Below are 18196 nucleotides of genomic sequence, written 5' to 3'. Positions count from 1 at the left end.
GACTATCCTAGTGTCTAGTTTTCAAGTCTCAACTTCCTAGCTACTCCGGAAGTGTCCTAAATCTACCGTTTTTCTAAACTGTACTATTGCTATTGACTTTTACGCATTACGCGTGAGTGTTTCCACTCTGCACACGAATCCCGTGGGCCTCCCACTTCCTAACTAACGCTAGTGTAGTGTAGCCCCAGCGATTCCCTAGGCCTAGGCCTATTCCATTTCCGTGACAGTGGTCCTTATACCACTTACTTAGTATATGGTTTGCGTGGCCCCTAGGGCCTAACTGTATTACTTACCTGTGTGACTTAATGTATGCTTAAATAAGACTGTGTTGTACTTACCTCTAATCTCATAAAGAGTGCTGAGGGTTTGACTAGAATAAATACACTTTATTTTATATATATATCTGTTGTGGTGTCCTTTCATTTGGTATTCAAGGGATTATATATGGTATCACAGCTGGCTTCACATGCCATTCAGAGTTTAGCCTAAGACTGCTCTTGTCCATGCTACCGCTAGGATAGCTGGTCTACAAGGTTGACTTTACAACCAATCACCATAAGGGTATTTGGACTGATATAAGGTGTACACTAGAACTAGTGACATCATACATCAGGCCAACTTCTCACATATAGCTCCTCTGGGAGCTCTCAGTACCTTTCTTCCATAACCGGACAGCAAGCTAGGGCTGCTGCTGACTAGAAACATGTTTCTGCCCTCCTGCTGCTGAGCCAAGCTCGAGCAAGGGAAGGCAGGACAATAGATATCCTGTCACAGGGAGGTGTGACCACCTCCCAGTCAGGGTTTAGTGTATTGGGGCAGGGTTGGGCAGCGCCACTGAGACTGCTTGAAGGGCAAACTTGGTACCCTCCCAGCATACTCCAGTTCAAACCAGTTTGAATCGTCCCAACCCTTTCCTAAGGGTACATAAGGGCCTACCTGTGGGTGGGTCCCTAGATTCGTTGTGGGACAAGATTCAGATCAGACAACACTTCATCTTCGACCGTCTGGGCACTCTAGACTTTGCTGGACTTTGCTCTGGGCACCGAGACTCCAATAGGAAAGACTCCTGCTGCTCCTGGTCTCATTGTCCTGCTCGTCTACTGCAACGTCTGTGCCTGTGCTCCATACAGGAACCTTTCAAGGCCTGTGGATATCCAAGACACCCGAAGGAATCTCCCTTGGAGTGAAGGAGTCATTCCCCTGCATCTGCAGGCACCGCAACGCAGCTGACCGGTGTGCTGCTCCTGTGCTCCCACGGACTCCGACAGGCTCAGCAACACAGGTGGTGGTTCTACAACTCCCTTGAGGCCTACACTGTCTTCTCACCAAGTTTGAGGCCATTATTCCTCGTCGGAACCGCCGGAACCAAACCCCTGTGCACCGCGTCGACTGCCTGCAGGCTTGTTGTTCTCTTCCTCAGAGATCTTTGGGCTCCAAGAAGCTCCCATCTCAAGCATCTCCCACAGCTAAGATTGTCGTCCTCACCACAGCTTTTGCACCGTGGGCCTGCATCTTTGCTGAGCTGATCGAGATCCTCCTGCAACTCTTGTGCCTCCAGCCTCTGGGTCTTCTTCGACTCCAGTGGGCTCCCCTGATTGCTTGGGGCCTACTCCGATTTCTCTCCTTGTGGGGAGTCACTCGGACCTTGCTGGTCCTAACGGGCTTGTTGGTGCTCCCGACGGACACCATCCCCTCAGCTCTCATCATCTGGCGTGGGACAGCTTGTGAATGGCTCCTGGTCTTCCACAGAATCACCTGGTCCACACAGCTGCAGCTCTATGGTCATCGTCAAGTCTCCTGCATCACCTGACATTGGTGGGCATTCGTCTTCCGTGCCTTTTGGTCACTCCTGAGTGGCATAGATTCTGTCCCCTCTGCTTGGAGATACTTCTTAACTTGAATCCACCTTTGGGTTCCACTGGTCGCTTTCACCTTCTTCACTAGCGGCATCTTCCTGAAGTCCTCCATTGAGTTCGATGGTGGTTTCCGATGCCACTTCACACCTATGCACCCGGCATCCCTGGTGTAGGTATGCTTGATCCTAGGGTATCCACTAATAGGGTGGTTCTTCAACCTTCTGTCTGCCACTGGGTTTCTTCAAGGTCCACTGGGAAAGGCCCTTCTTCTTTAAAATTGCAACCACGACTTACCCATTGACCTTTAATTGAGCACGCGGTCGTGTTCCCACTCTGCCCACAGACTCCATGGGGTTCCTGGGCGCTTACCTCAGGTGTTTCCTTTGGTACCTTCTAAGTCTTCTGGGTACAGTCTTGACTCCAGTCATGGTTTGCATCTTACTGTTTTAGTATATGGTTTGGTCTGCCCCTGGCGACCACTGTGTATTCTTGCCACTTACCTGTTTTTATTGCAAAGTTTTGTGCGCATTGTGTTATATCCTCGGGTAGGAGATATTGTTAGGTGTTAGTGTGTGTCTTATAATAATACGTATTTATATAGATACACTGTGTGGTTCTTTTTCAATTAACCTATACCAATAAGATTATGATCTCGTAAAACGAGCTGCTTTACACTGCTTCTTGACCAAGCCTGAAGGCTGCTCTCCACAGCTTCCACTTAGAGAGCTTTCTAAGGGTTTCTAAGACCACTAAAATCACCATAAGGGTTGTCTGGATTAGTGCAGGGTGCTACCCTTAAACAGATGGGCACATATACTAAGCCTGCCTCCTACAGTAACCCATTGAGAAACACAATAAAAAACCATTGCAAGTAGAGTAGACTACCTCAAGCTCATGCCTTTGCTATTAATGGCACAGAAAATAAGAATTGACAAAATTAATATCAGTGAGTTGTGGCAGGCGAATTCTCTTCCAGGGGATACTCATCAATAGTCATAAGCACTGAATAGTCCCGCCTGTGAGAAGTTGGCCTGATATGTAGTGCTCACTATTCTAGTGATCACTGTGTATCATTCCAAACGACCCTTATTGATGATTGGTTTTAAGTCAACCTTTTAGACCAGCTATCCTAGTAGCGTGGATACGAGCAGTCTTAGGCTAAACTCTAGAGGGCGTGTTAAGCCAGCTGTTTACCATCACATATACCCCTTGAACACCAAGTGAAAGGACACCACACAAGTTGTTATGAAAAATAAAAGGATATTTATTTATAACAAGACTACCCTGGCTCTTTATGAGTCAGGGAGCTAAGCACACTACAAAACTCTTGGGAAAATACTTCAGTTGCACAATTTACACAAATGCCCGAGGGGCACGAGAAACCATCTACACTAACAGTGAAATGCGAATGGTTAGAGTCTGGAGGTACTGATTCCGGAGTGATCCGATCAGTGGGACTAAACGAAAAAGGAACTGGACACTTGTAGAGCGAACCTGCGATGGAGCACCGAGATGCTCGAGTTACCTAGCCCGGAGGCTGCGGCTGCGTGAAGTTCGGCAAGATGTCGGGAGTCCTCGTGTAGTCTCAGGAGCCTGAAAGAAGAAGTTGCTGGCAGGCGACCAGTGACGATGTTCAGAGCGATCCAAGCCTGGATCGGTGATGAAGGAAACCTGAAAGCAGAGGGGACTCAGTTCTCAACCGCTAGCCAGCGATCGTGTGGGTACCAGGAGGGTACCGGCTGAAGTCACCTCGACCAGGTGAGTGGGTGACGTCGGACTCGGCTGTTCCTCGGACAAGGAGGCGCGGCGGCGACCAGGATGGAGGGCGAGCTGTCCCACAAAGGTGTCTGCTGTCGATGATGCTGGGCCCAGGAAGGGGCAGCGGATCTTGGCAGTGGCAACCCAAGCGGGGGAGTCAAGATGGCGTCGGGAGTGGACCAGGAGGGTCCGTGGTACTCCTCTGTTGAAGGGGAGCAAGAGCCAGTCTGGAGCAACCAGACCGGGGATGCGAATAGAACGTGGTGCGTCGTGAAGAGGGCCACAAGCCAGTCGGCAAGTGGTCGGACAACGCGGTGAACAGCAAGGAGCGGAAGGGCCCCCACGCAGATCTCGTGGATGCTGGGGAGACAGACTTCGATGCTGGAGCTGCTCAGGGTTTAGGGCTTCTCAAACCCTAGGTGCACTCACTCGAGGGTCCCTCGGTGGGCGTGCTAGTTAAGCGTCGTGCAGGTTCTGAAGATAGCCGGTCCCGCAGGTCTCGTCACACCTACGACTCTCAGCTGAGCTGATGAGGGAGGTAAAAGGTCAGAGATGGCAGGGAACTCGGGTCTCGTCGAGCTGGGCAGTCTTGATCCGTAGGAGAGACGTACAGCAAACCGCAAGCGCTTAGGTGGTGCCTGCTGGTGCAGGGTGGCTACTCCTTAGCCACAAGGGAGAGTCTTCAGAAATAGTCAAGAGTTCCTTTCGTGGAAAGTGGTTCGTGATTCGGAGTTATCCGATTATCTGATTATCCAATTTGGGAAGGGGACTCGCTCCTACCTTTATTCTAAGAAAAGGGGCTGGCCCGTGACTAGGTTCTACCTATGGGTGGAGCCAGGAGGGGGGTGGTTACACCCCTATCCTTTGTCCGGCTTCGCGCCAGCTCAGGGGCTGGTGTGCCCCCGAAACTGGTTTGAGCCGAGCTATGCACAGTGAGCACCGGGGTGCCACTTGCAATCACCTTCCTTTCAGCCCTGCCTACCTGGGATACACAAACCCTGTCTGGGATGGTGCTAACACCGCCCTCGACAGGAAACCCTTTGTCCAAGCTCCCCTTGCTGGAAGGTCCCCCAGCAGCGGGAGGTCAGACTTGTGTCTGGTGGCAGCATCCATTTTGTGATGCTGAGGCTTGAGTCAACTTTAACCGGGGTTCAAGGTTACTTCCATGTCGTGTCCCTCTAAAAGGGGGGAATGCTAACCCCGTCACCAGGACTGGCGAGGGGTTCGTATTCCCATTCGTATGACACCTTACTCGACATGTATAGGTGAGGTGAGGCCAAAGTTAGCAATTGCATTAAAAGTAGTTGGCCCGCGTCACCATGGAACGGCTATTAGGACTTGGTTCCGCAAGCCGTCGACGGGCTCAGCTCGCGCCAGAGCACCGTCCCACATGATTCCCTGCACTCTGCCTTCAGGATTGATAGGGCCTGCTATAGGAGTGACTGATAGGAATCCATGTGTCCATTTTAGGGTTTAGGTGTAGGAATACTACACCTACAGCAACGGGTGATTACACCACGTGGCCCCAGCTGTCGTGCAGCCAGTTGTGTCAGATTTGGGCGGCCATTCCAGGGGTGGCATAATACATGCTTCAGCCCCGGGTAGGCCCTGGGTACACCGATGCCCTGGATACCTGTGGTATGCTGAGACAGGGACTGACAAGGCGGCCCAGTTCCAATTAGTGGATGCACCTAATGTACATGTGTGTTAATTTCGAGAGAGAACAGCTAGGCTGTGGGTCTGATTGGCAGGCCCACAGCCGGAGAAAGTCGTAAACCAATGAAGCAAAAGCAAAAAATCTGGGTGATCATAGGATTGCAGACCCTACTCTCCTACACCGCCCACATGCGGGGACCCCAGAGCATAAATAAAAATACATATATATGTGTATGTTTATAACCACAAGTACATAGTACTTCCAAAAATACATATATACATGCATACACACATAAATATGCAGCCTATTATAGTTCCAATAGGCTAAAATGCCAAAATTACACGGATTTCCTTTGCATAAAAATAATCCCACATATAAATGCTGTAATAGAAAACATACACTGCAATAGTGTTCCACCATAGCCCTTTCTTTTCAGAAAAAGAAAACAGGTAATAGCAGTCAATTGGCCCACAGGCTGCATAGATGGGTGGGACTATTCAGTGATTATGACTTTGATGAGTATACCCCTGGAACAGAACTAGGATTACAGGTAATTAACTTATCCTTACAAGCATCAGCTAAGCCATCTGTAATGGAAGACTGATTGGCTTTGCCAATGCTTGTTATTTTTTTGCTCCTTCATGTCCTCTGACTCTGAGCAAGCACTGTTCATGTTCATTTATACAACTTATTGTATTTGCTTTAAAAACGTTTCTCCTATTGAAAGAAAGCAGTGTTGTGTTTTGCCTATGGTATGGGAGGGCTTTGTGAAGTGTTTCTATACAGGTACCTAGACAGCTTTTGCTGGCTATTTTCTGTTTTTCCTACTCTGTGTCAAACGTTGGTGTGGCATTATATTGAATATGATGCACTTTCTTTTCTTTAATTCAAAATATAAAAAATATTAAAACGTTTAGAAGTAAAAAATAAAGTGACTTCCTTGATAATGTCATTTCTGATTTTTATTTTGGTAAAGTCTCAATCGAGCAGTGCTTCTTTTCTAGGCTCTTCCTTCAACAAGACCTCTGCAACTTGGTTGGCCCTGGCCCGTATAGCTGGTCTTTGCAACCGTGCAGTCTTCCAAGCAGGACAGGACATCCTTCCCATCAATAAGGTGAGTGAGGACACCAACATTGGTCGAATTAAGACCATTCTGACAAAAAGTATGGTCAAAATAAGTTACCAGCATGCATTGTTGGGTCTCTTGAGATGTTGGCGAACTTTTTTTTTATGTGTAAAAATTGATTTATAATTGATGATTCTAGTGGCAGATTCCTCACCTTAAGAATATCCCCAGGTGCCAAACTGGATCTGAAACATTTTACGTCGGTGCTCCTGTGAGCCAATAGGTGGCACCGTGTGCCTCCACAGTGACTCCCTGGAGGTGGCAGAATGAGCTGTCTATAAGGGTCGCTCCTTCAAACTTATGCCAATTCCTTACTTTGCACGCCCTCCACAGCTCCCACACCAGCAAAAGGAGGTTGCTGATGATGATCAGCCTATGTATTAATCATGTAAACCCTTCTCCAAAGAGGGTGAATCGGATACTTACCTATTTCCTGATAATGTCAGTCCCGAGCCAGCTTCTGCTGACTCACCTCACCTGAGAATGGTGGCTATCCTGTCACCCTTAGCATCACTTGTAAAGCTTGTGGAGAAAGAAACACCTACATGGATAATTTGCACACCAAGTGCCTTCACTTGGAATGCAACTATGGTCACAACCCTAAGAAATGTAACAATTGGAAAATCTTCTCCACTAAGACATTTAAGGCCAGGGAGAGAAGGTTGGTTTTACAAACCTCGAAGAGAAGGTTGAGGTTTTCAGCTCTGCAGATCAGAAAAGAACTTCTGAACCAGCTTCAGAGAAGTCAAAGGCAAAGATTTTCTCATTCACTTACGTACCCTCTGACACTACTGGTTTGGGCCCGGCAGCTGTTGTCAGCTGGTGGCAGGTAAAATGAGAGTGAGCTGCATAAGAAACATACTCAGAAAACTATAGGTTGTTGTTTCCAGGGTCAGATTTGCCACTAAAGAAAGGTGGTACCAATTCAGTCAGGTATACAATAGTTGAGAATTAAGATGAGGATGGCGATGACAGAGCATAGTGCATTAATTGATGATGGTAAAGTCAATGAGGACTAAGGCATGTCAACCTTCCACGCCATCAGTAAGGGGACACCCATTAAAGCCAACACCATTGAAGAAACATCCACCATTGACGGTCACTGCTCCTTTGTTGATGACACATCCGTCAGTGGCTGCAGTACAATGATCTATGTTGTCCATGGTGCTTTCATGCTCTTTGATAAAGCGCTCAATCATGAGCGATACCTTCACAATGGCAGATTGACATCCACCCTTTGACAAGCACTTCATCAACAAGCTTACAGTCAATTACAGATGTTATACACCCACCTCCAGATTTTCCTGTTCTTTGGTATCATCTGCTCCTGCAGCTTCTCCTTTGTCATCTGTTCTGGCTCTAGAATCCCTCATGGTTTCATCAGTGCCATGCTAGGAGGAGCATCATGTAGTAGACATCCTCGAGGCAGGAGTGTGATGACAAGCATGATGAACCGGATATGCACTAAATCAATATTTCTTTTATGATGAAAAGGTTCAGTCAGAAAATCAAGGCGCCACAAAGTATGCTGACATACATATCCTATATGTGGTAATAAAAGATGCAGAAGAGGAGGAGGAAAAGCCCAATCGACCTGAGCATAGATGTCAAACTGAAGTTCCTGAAATAAGGTGGCATTGGTATCTGATAGAGACGTCTAGCTGCAGATTCCTTACCTTTGAATTTCCCAGGCGTCAGGCTGGATCCAGAAACGTTTGCTGAGCAATACCCCTTGCGTGCACCATCAGGTGGCTCCATTCGGCACCGCGTGACGTCGTCAGCTATGACGTCGCTGTGCCTATATAAGGCGCACGCGGACGTCAATTATTTTTTTTCCGCGCCAGTTAAGTGGTGAGCTGGGAAGAGCTACCCCTATGTCGGTTTTTTCTCAACTTTTTGTCGAATCAGAATTTTTTCCTACTTCGTGTGCGAGGATGCCTTCGAGGAAGACATGTTTCAAACTGTGCTGTGTCTGCCACCGCATGATGTCGTTACTGACCCCCACCTCGTCTGCCTCTGGTGTATCGAGCGCGACCACGATTCAAAGTGATGCTTGGACAGCTGGGCCATGGCTCCGAAGGCCTTGCGGGAGCGTGCGATAAAGCTCCTTGCGGCCCAGCAGTTGACACCGTCCAGCGAAACTCTGTTGAGGTCCCTATCAAAGAAGAGGAGGTCATAGGACCACTCCAGGAGCCCAAGTCCTCTTCACCCACTCGAATTCCTTGGGACACTCGGGGAAGAGGCACAAGAAGAAAAAGTCCATGCGGACTTCATCTTCACCTTGGCTGTTGTCTGTCGACGAGAGAAGTAAGGAGCACCAACGCTCTAGGCACGGTTCTGCAGAGCCAGAGCCAGGGTCAACTTCGCGCCTCCCTTTCTTTCCGGGAGCCGGAGTGGCCCCCGCTGAGATAAAATAATGTATCTGAAACACATTAGTTAGATTCCTCACCTTAGAATATCCCCAGGCGTCAGGCTGGATCCGGAAAGATTTTCGTCAGCAATACCCCTGTCGTGCGCCGGGATGACGTCGTCGGAGTACTTAGACGCCGCCCTCACGCGCTGACGTCAGTTCTTCTTTTTTCTGCGCCAGACAGCGCCGATCCGGGAAGAGCATACCCTATTAGTCATTTTTTGACTAAACCTTTTGACTCTTTTGGTCTATTCTGTCGACTCGACTCTGGTGCCGGTAGGATGCCTGGTTTCAAACCCTGTGACTCCTGTGACCGACTGATGTCGGTTACGGACCACCACCGCCGGTGCCTCTACTGCCCTGGGGCCGACCACGATTCCACGTCATGCCTCGACTGCCGGGCCCTGACTTCGAAGGCTAGGCGGGACTTCCGTCAGTCATCACCACCACTCGTCTGGTTCCAAGTCTTCGGGTAAGTCGAAGCATAGTAAGAAGTCCAAGAGGCGACATCGCTCTTCGGACTCCCCTCGCCAGTTGCGGGACTCGGCTGAGGGTTCGGGTGGAACCGCGCGTCGGAGCCGCAGGTGTCGCGTCCGTCCCCATACCCACCGGTCCCTGGGACCGACGCGACTCCGGCGGAGGTCAGTGCCTTCCTCTCGGCCATGAGGGGCCTGGCTCTGCCATCGATGCCTGTCGGCGCGCGTTCGGGCTCGCGAGCTCGACTGGGAGGCCTAGCGAGTCGGCGGCTCCAGCCCTGGCGCCGTCGCCGACTTCGGTCCCGACGCCGTAGGCCCCCGTGGGATCCAGGCCTGGATCCCAGTCGGCGCCGGTCGACCTCACGACCCCTCCGCCGGCGCCGACTCCGGTATCACCTTCAGCGCCGCCTTCGGACGACGCAGTTCCCCAGTTCAGTCCCGGTCCGGGCCTGGCGTCGGAGCAGCGCCGCCCGGCACCGCGTCCGACGCCGATGGGTGGCAATATCATCTTCCGCCCGGCTCCGATCATTCCACCTGTCTACCAGGAATCAGATGACGGTGACGACTGGGAGGGTTCTGAGGACCCTCTGGCCCGATGTGAGAAGTTGGCCTGATATATGATGTCACTAGTTCTAGTGTACCCCTTGTATCAGTCCAAACAACCCTTATGGTGATTGGTTGTAAAGTCAACCTTATAGACCAGCTATCCTAGTGGTAGCATGGACAAGAGCAGTCTTAGGCTAAACTCTGTATGGCATGTGAAGCCAGCTGTTATACCACTACAATCCCTTGAATACCAAATGAAAGGACACCACACCAGATATATATAAAAGTAGAATGTATTTATTCTAGCATATACCCTCAGCACTCTTTATGAGGTCAGAGGTCTAAGTACAACAATCTCTTAAGTAGCATGCATTAAGTTACACAGTAAAAATACAGCTAGGCCCAGGGGCCACACAAACCATATACTAAGAAAGTGGTATAAGTACCACGTCACGAACAGGAAGTAGGCCTAGGGCCTAGGGAATCGCTGGGGCTACACTACCCTACCAATAGTTAGGAAATGGTAGGCCCACGGGAGGCGTGTGCAGTGTGGAAACACACACGCGGGTTACATTAAAGTCAATGGGAATGTGATACTTAGAAATCAGAGGAATAAGGACACTTCCGAAGTAATTAGGAGGAAGCAACTCAGGACTTAGACACTTGGATAATCAATATCCACTGGAGCACCGGAGTACTCGCGTTACCTCACCCACGGGAGACGGGTGCATAGGTGTGAAGATGTGTCGGATGTCGTTGCTGGATCCTATGGATGCCTGAAGAAAAGATGCTGGCAGGCGGCCAGGAGGAAGATGTCCGGGGGACCCAAGGCTAGATCTTGAAGGAAGGACACCTGCAAGCGGAGGAGACAAAGTCTGGGTCACTAGCCTGTGACCAGGTGGAATCAGGAAGGAACCAGGCGATGTCGGGCTGAATACAGGTGATGTCTTGAAGCTTGTCTCTGCAGCCACGGGGACCCGGCGATGTCGAGGACGACCAGGACCGGGGTACGAGCTGTCCCAGAAAGGATCTTGCTGATGGCGGAGTCGACGTCCCGATTGGAGTCAACAAGCCTTGGCAAAGGCAACCCATGCGGAAATCGAAGTTTGCTTCTGGTGCAGACCAGGAAGGTCTGGGGTACTTCTCTTTTACAGGGAAGCAGGAGCCAGTCTGGAGGAACCAAACCAGCAGTGGAAAGTTATGGGTTCGTCGTCACTGAGCCTACTAGCCAACGGACCAGTAACCGGACAGACGCGGCAAGCAGGAAAATGCAGAAGGGCCCCACGCAGGACTCGTGGAGTGTGGAGGGCTGATCTTCGGTGCAGATGGTGCTTGGGGTTGGGGCTTCTCAATCCCCAGAGCACAACTTCGAGGATGCCTCAGAAGCTGCGCTGGAAGTTACTCGCCAATTTTCCCAGGTAGCCGGTCCCACGTCTCTCGTCGCCTCCACGGATCTCAGCTCGGCTGTGGATGTGGATCAGGGTCGAAGAAGTCTGGGGGTCAAGGCGCTGGTCAGGCTCTGCAGTCGGTTCCTCGTAGAACTTGGGCAAAGCAAACGGCAGGTCGCTTGATGGTGCCTGTTTGCACAGGGTGGCCACTCCTTGGCCACAAGGTAGATTCTTCAGTCTTCTTCTTGTCGAAGGTCGAAGGTCCAGAGTTTCGTGCCTAGTTTCAGTTCAGGATAATCCAAAGTCCTAAGGACCCAGCTCCCACTCTTATACTAATCTGGGGGCTGGACTACCGGCTGGGTCCCTCCTATGGGTGGACCCAGGGAGGGGGGTGGCTACACCCCCTTCCCTTTGTCCAGTTTCGCACCAGGACTGGGGCTGGAGTGCCCCAGCACCGGTTTGAACTGGGCTATGCATGGGACACCTTGTGTGCCCCGGGCGGTGTCTCGTTTCTTTCATCCCTCCCGGCCCCAATACACTAAGTCCTGTCTGGGGTGGTGCTAGCACCTCCCAAGGCAGGAAACCTATTGTCCAAGCCTCCCTTGCCGGGATGACTCCCAGCAGCAGGAGGTCAGACTTGTGTTGCGGCAGCAGCATCCATTTTGTGATGCTGGGGCTCTGGTTAACTTTAGCCGGGTAAGCAGGACCTTAACATGTCTTCTCCCTCTAGAAGGGAGGAATAATATCCTCACTGCCAGAAATGGTGTGGGGGTAGTATTCCAAAGTGTTAGACACCTTACACGACATGTTTTGATAAAGCCAAACCATAGTTACCATAACCGCAAGGATTATAAGGCACTTTAAGAGTATATGGTAGGCGATATCATAGAACAGCTATAAGGACATGGTTCCGAAAGCTGCAGACAGGCTCAGCTCATGCTAGAGCACCATCTCACATGTTACCAAGCACTCTGCCTCCAGGATTGTTAAGGCCTGCCATAGGAGTGTCTTACAGGTTACCCATGTGTCTATATATAAGGTAGGCATAGGGATACTATACCTAAGCAAGGGGTGATTACACGACCTTGCCCTAGCTGAGTGATCAGCCAGTTGTGTCATGATGGGAGGCCAGCCAGGGGTGGCATAATACATGCTGCATCCCCGGGTAGGCCTAGGGTACACCTATGCCCTGGTACCTAAGGTACTCTGTACAGGGCTTCAAAAGGTGATCCTTACCAATTGGGTTATGTACCTAAAGCACATAGTATGAATTTAGAGAGAGAACAGCTGGGCTGTGGGTCTGATTAGCAGGCCCACAGCCACATCTAAGTCGAAAACCAGTAAATCAAAAGCAAAAAGTGGGGGTGACCATAGGAAGCAGACCCTACTCTCCTACACCCGACAGGGCCAGTTATCACAGGACTGGGCAGACGAGCTGGGGGATGCCAGTGGCCTTGACACCGCCCCTGACACTGGCTTCATCTCTCCTCCGACAGTGGCTTTGGAGGAAGGTGCTGCATTTTCTGTGGTGCTGCGCAAGGCGGCCGAAGCCCTTGGGCTGGAGCTACCTGCTGTGGCCGTGAGGACTAACCTCCTCACTGAAGTGCTCCAACCCTCAGCAAGCTCCTCTGAGCCTCTGCTGCAGTTTAATGATGCACTAGTGGACGTTCTGAAAGGCACCTGGTCCAAGCCCTCCACAGTACCTCCTGTGGACTGGAACGTGGCCCGGCGCCACCGCCCTGCACCGGGCGACCCCAGTTTTCTGTCCATGCACCCCACGCCCAAGAGCCTGGTTATCCAGGCCTCTACTTCCCAGACCTCCTTCCCGTCCGCTCCCCCGGATCGGGATTCCAAGAGACTAGAATAGTTTGGTAAGAAGCTGCTCTCCTCCCTTAGTTTGGGACTGCGGTCTATTAACACCGCTTGTTTCTTGGACCGTTACTCCCACTCCCTGTGAGATACGGTGGAGGACGTGCTGCCCCAGTGTCCGGAGGAGGCCCGGACATGGCTCACCCAGGCTCTTGCCGAGGGGCGGAATGCAGCGCTGCACGCTATCCGATGTGGACTAGACACTAAGGACTCGCTGGGTAGGGCGATGTCGACCACAGTGGCGCTCCGCCGCCACGCCTGGCTGCAGTCCACAAGTTTTTCGGGGGATGTCCAGAGCACCCTCATGGATATGCCCTTCGATGGCAGTCGCCTTTTTGGCGACAAGGCGGATAGTGCGCTGGAGCGCTTTAAGGACTCCCGGGCTACGGCCAAGTCCTTGGGCCTCTCGGCCCGCGCCTGCAAATTTCCACTTTTCGCCCCTTTCGTGGCCAAGGAGGGGGCGCCCTCTCACGTCCGCCTAGCCACAGGCCGCAGAACTAACCTCCACGCGGTCGCGGACGTGGATTCCGCCGAGGCGGTACAGTGGGACAACGTGCCGGTCAGTCCACATCTACCCCGGCAGCATCCGCCTCAAAGCCCTCCTAGTCCGTGCTTTCAGGCCCATTCTACGCCAGTGGGAGGCAGAGTTCGCCATCACCTGCTCCACTGGTGTTCCATCACATCGGACAGGTGGGTGCTGCAAATCGTCCAAAGGGGCTACTCCCTCCCCTTCGAGGAGACCCCTCCAGCCATGCCACCGCAGTACCACCGCATGTCGGGGGATCACTTGAACCTTCTACAGGAGGAAGTTACGGCCCTCTTGGCCAAGGGGGCCATCGAGCGCGTTCCTAGTCCAGAAGTAGGTCGTGGTTGTTATTCCCACTACTTTCTGGTTCCCAAGAAGGGCAAAGGGGGCCTACGCCCTATTTTGGACCTCAGGAGCGTCAACGCCTTCCTCCGGAAGGAGAAGTTCAAGATGCTCACCTTAGCTCAGGTTCTGGCTGCCCTAGACCCTGGAGACTGGATGGTAACGCTAGACTTGCAGGACGCCTATTTCCACATCCCTGTCCTGCCGGCCCACCGGCGTTACCTGCGGTTCACGGTGGGCCAGGAGCATTTTCAGTTTACCGTGCTCCCCTTCGGCCTCACCAGTGCCCCTCGGGTGTTCACGAAAGTGATGGCGGTGGTCGCAGCTCATCTGCGCAGACTGGGGGTTCCAGTCTTCCCCTATCTCGACAACTGGTTGTTGAAGGCGGGCTCGCCCCAGGCAGTCGTCTCCCACCTCCAGACTACGGCCTATCTCCTGCATTTGCTGGGGTTCTCCATCAATGTGCCGAAGTCGCATCTGAGTCCCTCCCAGAAGCTCCTCTTCATCTGAGCGGTTCTGGATTCTGAGCAGTTCCGGTCTTATCCTCCAGAGCACCCGGGCTGGGATATTCAGGCTCTGATTCCCATCTTTCGGCCTCTATCCCGGGTTTCGGTCAGGTTGGTGCTGCGGCTTCTGGGTCTGATGGCCTCCTGCATCCTGCTGGTACATCACGCCAGGTGGCGGATGCGGGCTCTGTAGTGGGACCTGAAGTTTCAGTGGGCCCAGCATCGAGGCAACCTGTCCGACCACGTCCTGATCTCAGAGGGCACTGCAAGACAGTTGCAGTGGTGGCTCACGGACCGCTATTGGGTCAGCGGCAGATCCCTCTCCCTACTCCAACCGGAGCACGTGGTGGTGACGGATGCGTCCCTCCTGGGATGGGGGGGGCCACATGGGAGAGGCAGAGATCAGAGGCCTCTGGTCTCCGGCGGAGACCCGGCTCCATATCAACCTTCTGGAGCTGAGGGCGATCCGACTTGCACTGAAGGCATTCCTTCCCTCTGTCCAGGGAAGTATAGTGCAGGTGTTTACGGACAACACCACCGCCATGTGGTATTGCAACAAGCAAGGCGGGGTGGGGTCGTGGACCCTTTGTCAGGAGGCTCTGCGCCTCTGGACATGGCTGGAACATCAGGGCATCACCCTGGTGGTTCAACATCTGGCGGGCTCTCTGAACGCCAGAGCCGACGAACTCAGCCGCCGGTGCATGATGAATCACGAATGGTGTCTACACTCGGACGTGGCGCAAGGCCTCTTTCGGCAGTGCGGAGAGCCATGGTTAGATCTATTCGCCACAGAAGAGAACGCGCAATGTCAGCAGTTCTGCGCGTTGGAGTTTCCAAGGCGGCACTCGCTCGGGGACGCCTTTCGTCGTGAGTGGAGTTGCGGTCTGTTGTACGCCTTTCCGCCTATACCACTTCTTCCCAGAGTGCTGAAGAAGATCAGGCGCGACCGGGCCCAAGTCATCTTGGTGGCTCCGGATTGGGCATGGAGGTACTGGTATCCCGAGCTACTCAGTCCGTCGATCGATCCCCCGATACGACTGCCTCTTCAGGAGGACCTTCTGTCGCAGCAGCAGGGGACGGTCCTCCACCCGAACCTGCCAGTCTCCACCTCCATGCGTTGAGATTGAGCGGCGACAGTTGATGCCATTTGACTTGCCTCCTGAAGTCTGTGATGTGATTCTGGCAGCCAGGCGTCCCTCCACAAAATCGGTATACGCCTGCAGGTGGACCAAATTTGTGGCATGGTGCACAGCAAAGGCTGTGGATCCCCTTTCTGCCCCTCTTTCTGAGGTTCTACTCTTTCTTCTTTCCTTGTTCCAGCAGGGCTCTGCTCTGGGCACCCTTAAAGGATATCTTTCAGCCATTTCTGCTTTCTTACGACTTCCTGATCAGCCTTCTCTTTTCAAATCCCCTGTTGTCTCTCGATTCTTTAAGGGCATTACTCACATGTTTCCTCCTGTCCCTTTCGTAATGCCTTAGTGGAATTTGAACCTTGTATTGACATATCTGATGTGCGCTCCCTTTGAGCCACTTCATAATTGTCCCCTTCGTCTGTTGACACTTAAGACTGCCTTCCTGGTTGCCATCACCTCTGCTAGGAGGGTGAGTGAGCTCCAGGCTCTCTCTTCTAAGCCTCCTTTCATTTCTGTCCATCCAGACTAAGTTGTTCTCAGGACTCGTCCTTCCTTTCTTCCTAAGGTGGTGACTGCCTTTCACATCAAGCAGTCTGTTACGCTGCCCACCTTCTTTCCGCCTCCGCATCCCTCGAAAGAGGAAGAGAGGCTCCACCGTCTGGACCCAAAACGGGTGCTGTCCTTCTATCTGGACCGCGCCAAGCAGTTCCGGGTGGACAACCAACTCTTTGTCGGCTACGTGGGCGCTACGAAGGGGTGGGCGGTGCATAAACGAACCATCTCCCAGTGGGTCGTTTTGTGTATCAAGGCCTGTTACTCCTTAGCTAAAAAGGAACCTCCTGTAGGGCTGAGGGCCCATTCCACTTGGGCCACAGCGGCGACCACTGCCCTGGGCCGGGGAGTCCCCTTGCAGGACATTTGTCAGGCAGCAACGTGGCCCTCGCTGCACACGTTTGCCAAACATTATTGCCTGGACAGCCAAGTCCGGAGAGACGGCTTCTTTGGCCGTTCTGTTCTCCAGGACTTTCTGGTGTGATCTTGGTTCGCAGACCCACCACCGGGTTTGGTATTGCTGGGGTATCTATTCTAAGGTGAGTAATCTAAGTAATGTGTTTCTTTCAGATGAACAAGTTACTTACCTTCGGTAACGATATATCTGTAAGAAACATTAGTTAGTTAGATTCCTCACCAACCCACCCATCCTCCCCGTTCTGCGAACCGATATCTAGGGTTGAGGTTATCCCTTTCGGGCCCTAGAATTTTTTGGCACCAGTGTCGGTCTCTTGCATGGCTCTGCGTTCCTGGCGCGAAAAGCTATGTACAAGAACTGACGTCAGTGCGCGAGGGCGGCGTCTAAGTACTCCGACGATGTCATCCCAGCGCACGACGCCGACGACGTTCGCAGAGCCGCAGACGACGCCTAGCGACGCGAAAGGGTATTGCTGACGAAAATCTTTCTGGATCCAGGCTGATGCCTGGGGATATTCTAAAGTGAGGAATCTAACTAACTAATGTTTCTTACAGATATATCATTACCGAAGTTAAGTAACTTGTTCTACGAGACCATGCGGCGAGTATTGTGAGCGGGCCGACCCTGCTGGTGATCCCTTGGGCCCGCAGGGTTAAAATGGGCCCTATCAAGATTGAAGTCATCGGCTCCAGCCACGGTGCCTGTGGGGCTTCATGGATTCGATCCCGGATCCGGGTCGACGCTAGTTGTGGCAACGCGACCTCCTCTGGCATCGGACCTGAAGTCGGTGCCTGCGGTCCTGCCAGCGCCCACCGCTGGCGCCAGCCCCATCCTAATCCCCGACGACATCGCTCAACCCCAATTCCAGCATTGATTGAACCCAGAGGTTCTATTTTGTTGCCAGAGCACTTTGAGGATGTGCTCAAGAGAGGAATGGGAGGGATCTGTGAACCCTCTGGAACACCAGGATGACTGTGCGGATCATATGGACTGGTATGGGCAACTTGCAGAAGCACTCTTCCCCATATACTGGCATGCTCTCTCCGCCAACAGTCCAGCTCAAACTGCCAGGCCAGGTCCTCCCTGGACTGGAAACAAGCATCCTAGGACCGGTTTCGGGGTTTCACCCCTCTTCAGCCAGGATTGCTTGATTCCAGTGGCATGGACAGCACGGGACTCACTTCTGAGCATACCCGTCCCACTCAGGGTGACAAATGCAAAAGAACTGTTGATGGACAGAATGCAGAACAATGTCATACATTCACCCCGGTACAGAGATCTGGGCCTAAATCCATCGTTTTTTTGCTCACCATGCCATTCCAGTTTGGACCAAGCCATATGCAAATCAGTCTTGACCCTGTGCCCTATTGGAACAGTCCAGCCCGAACTGCCAGGCCAGGTCCTCCATGGACTGGAAACAAGCATCCTAGGACCGGTTTTGGGGTTCCACCCCTCTTCAGCCAGGATAGCTTGATTCCAGTGGCATGAAGAGCACGGGACTCACGTCTGAGTGTTTGATTTGCTCAAGCGCTCTGTCCATCATCCCCTTTGGTATCGTTTTGTTCTCCCTAAGTTGGCAGGGTATGCCCAGACGTGGGTCCCTTGCTCACTTCGCCACTGGATTCAAGATGGC

At 52.2% G+C, this 18196-nt stretch overlaps 1 protein-coding gene across 1 annotated transcript in view; it reads left to right on the top strand.

Moving 5' to 3' along the window:
• Positions 1-18196, top strand: part of LOC146801335 (sodium/potassium-transporting ATPase subunit alpha-1-like) — a 2293178-nt gene that overhangs the window by 1203610 nt on the left and 1071372 nt on the right. The window contains exon 10 of the mRNA XM_085623701.1: positions 6276-6385. Within this exon, the coding sequence (XP_085479827.1) occupies positions 6276-6385 (110 nt within the window). The remainder of the gene's footprint in view (positions 1-6275; positions 6386-18196) is intronic.

Source organism: Triturus cristatus, chromosome 8 (assembly GCF_964204655.1).
Source record: "Triturus cristatus chromosome 8, aTriCri1.1, whole genome shotgun sequence".
NCBI lineage: Eukaryota > Metazoa > Chordata > Amphibia > Caudata > Salamandridae > Triturus > Triturus cristatus.
The sequence above is the reverse complement of the archived record's forward strand: the minus strand, read 5'-3'. Positions and strand labels throughout refer to the sequence as shown.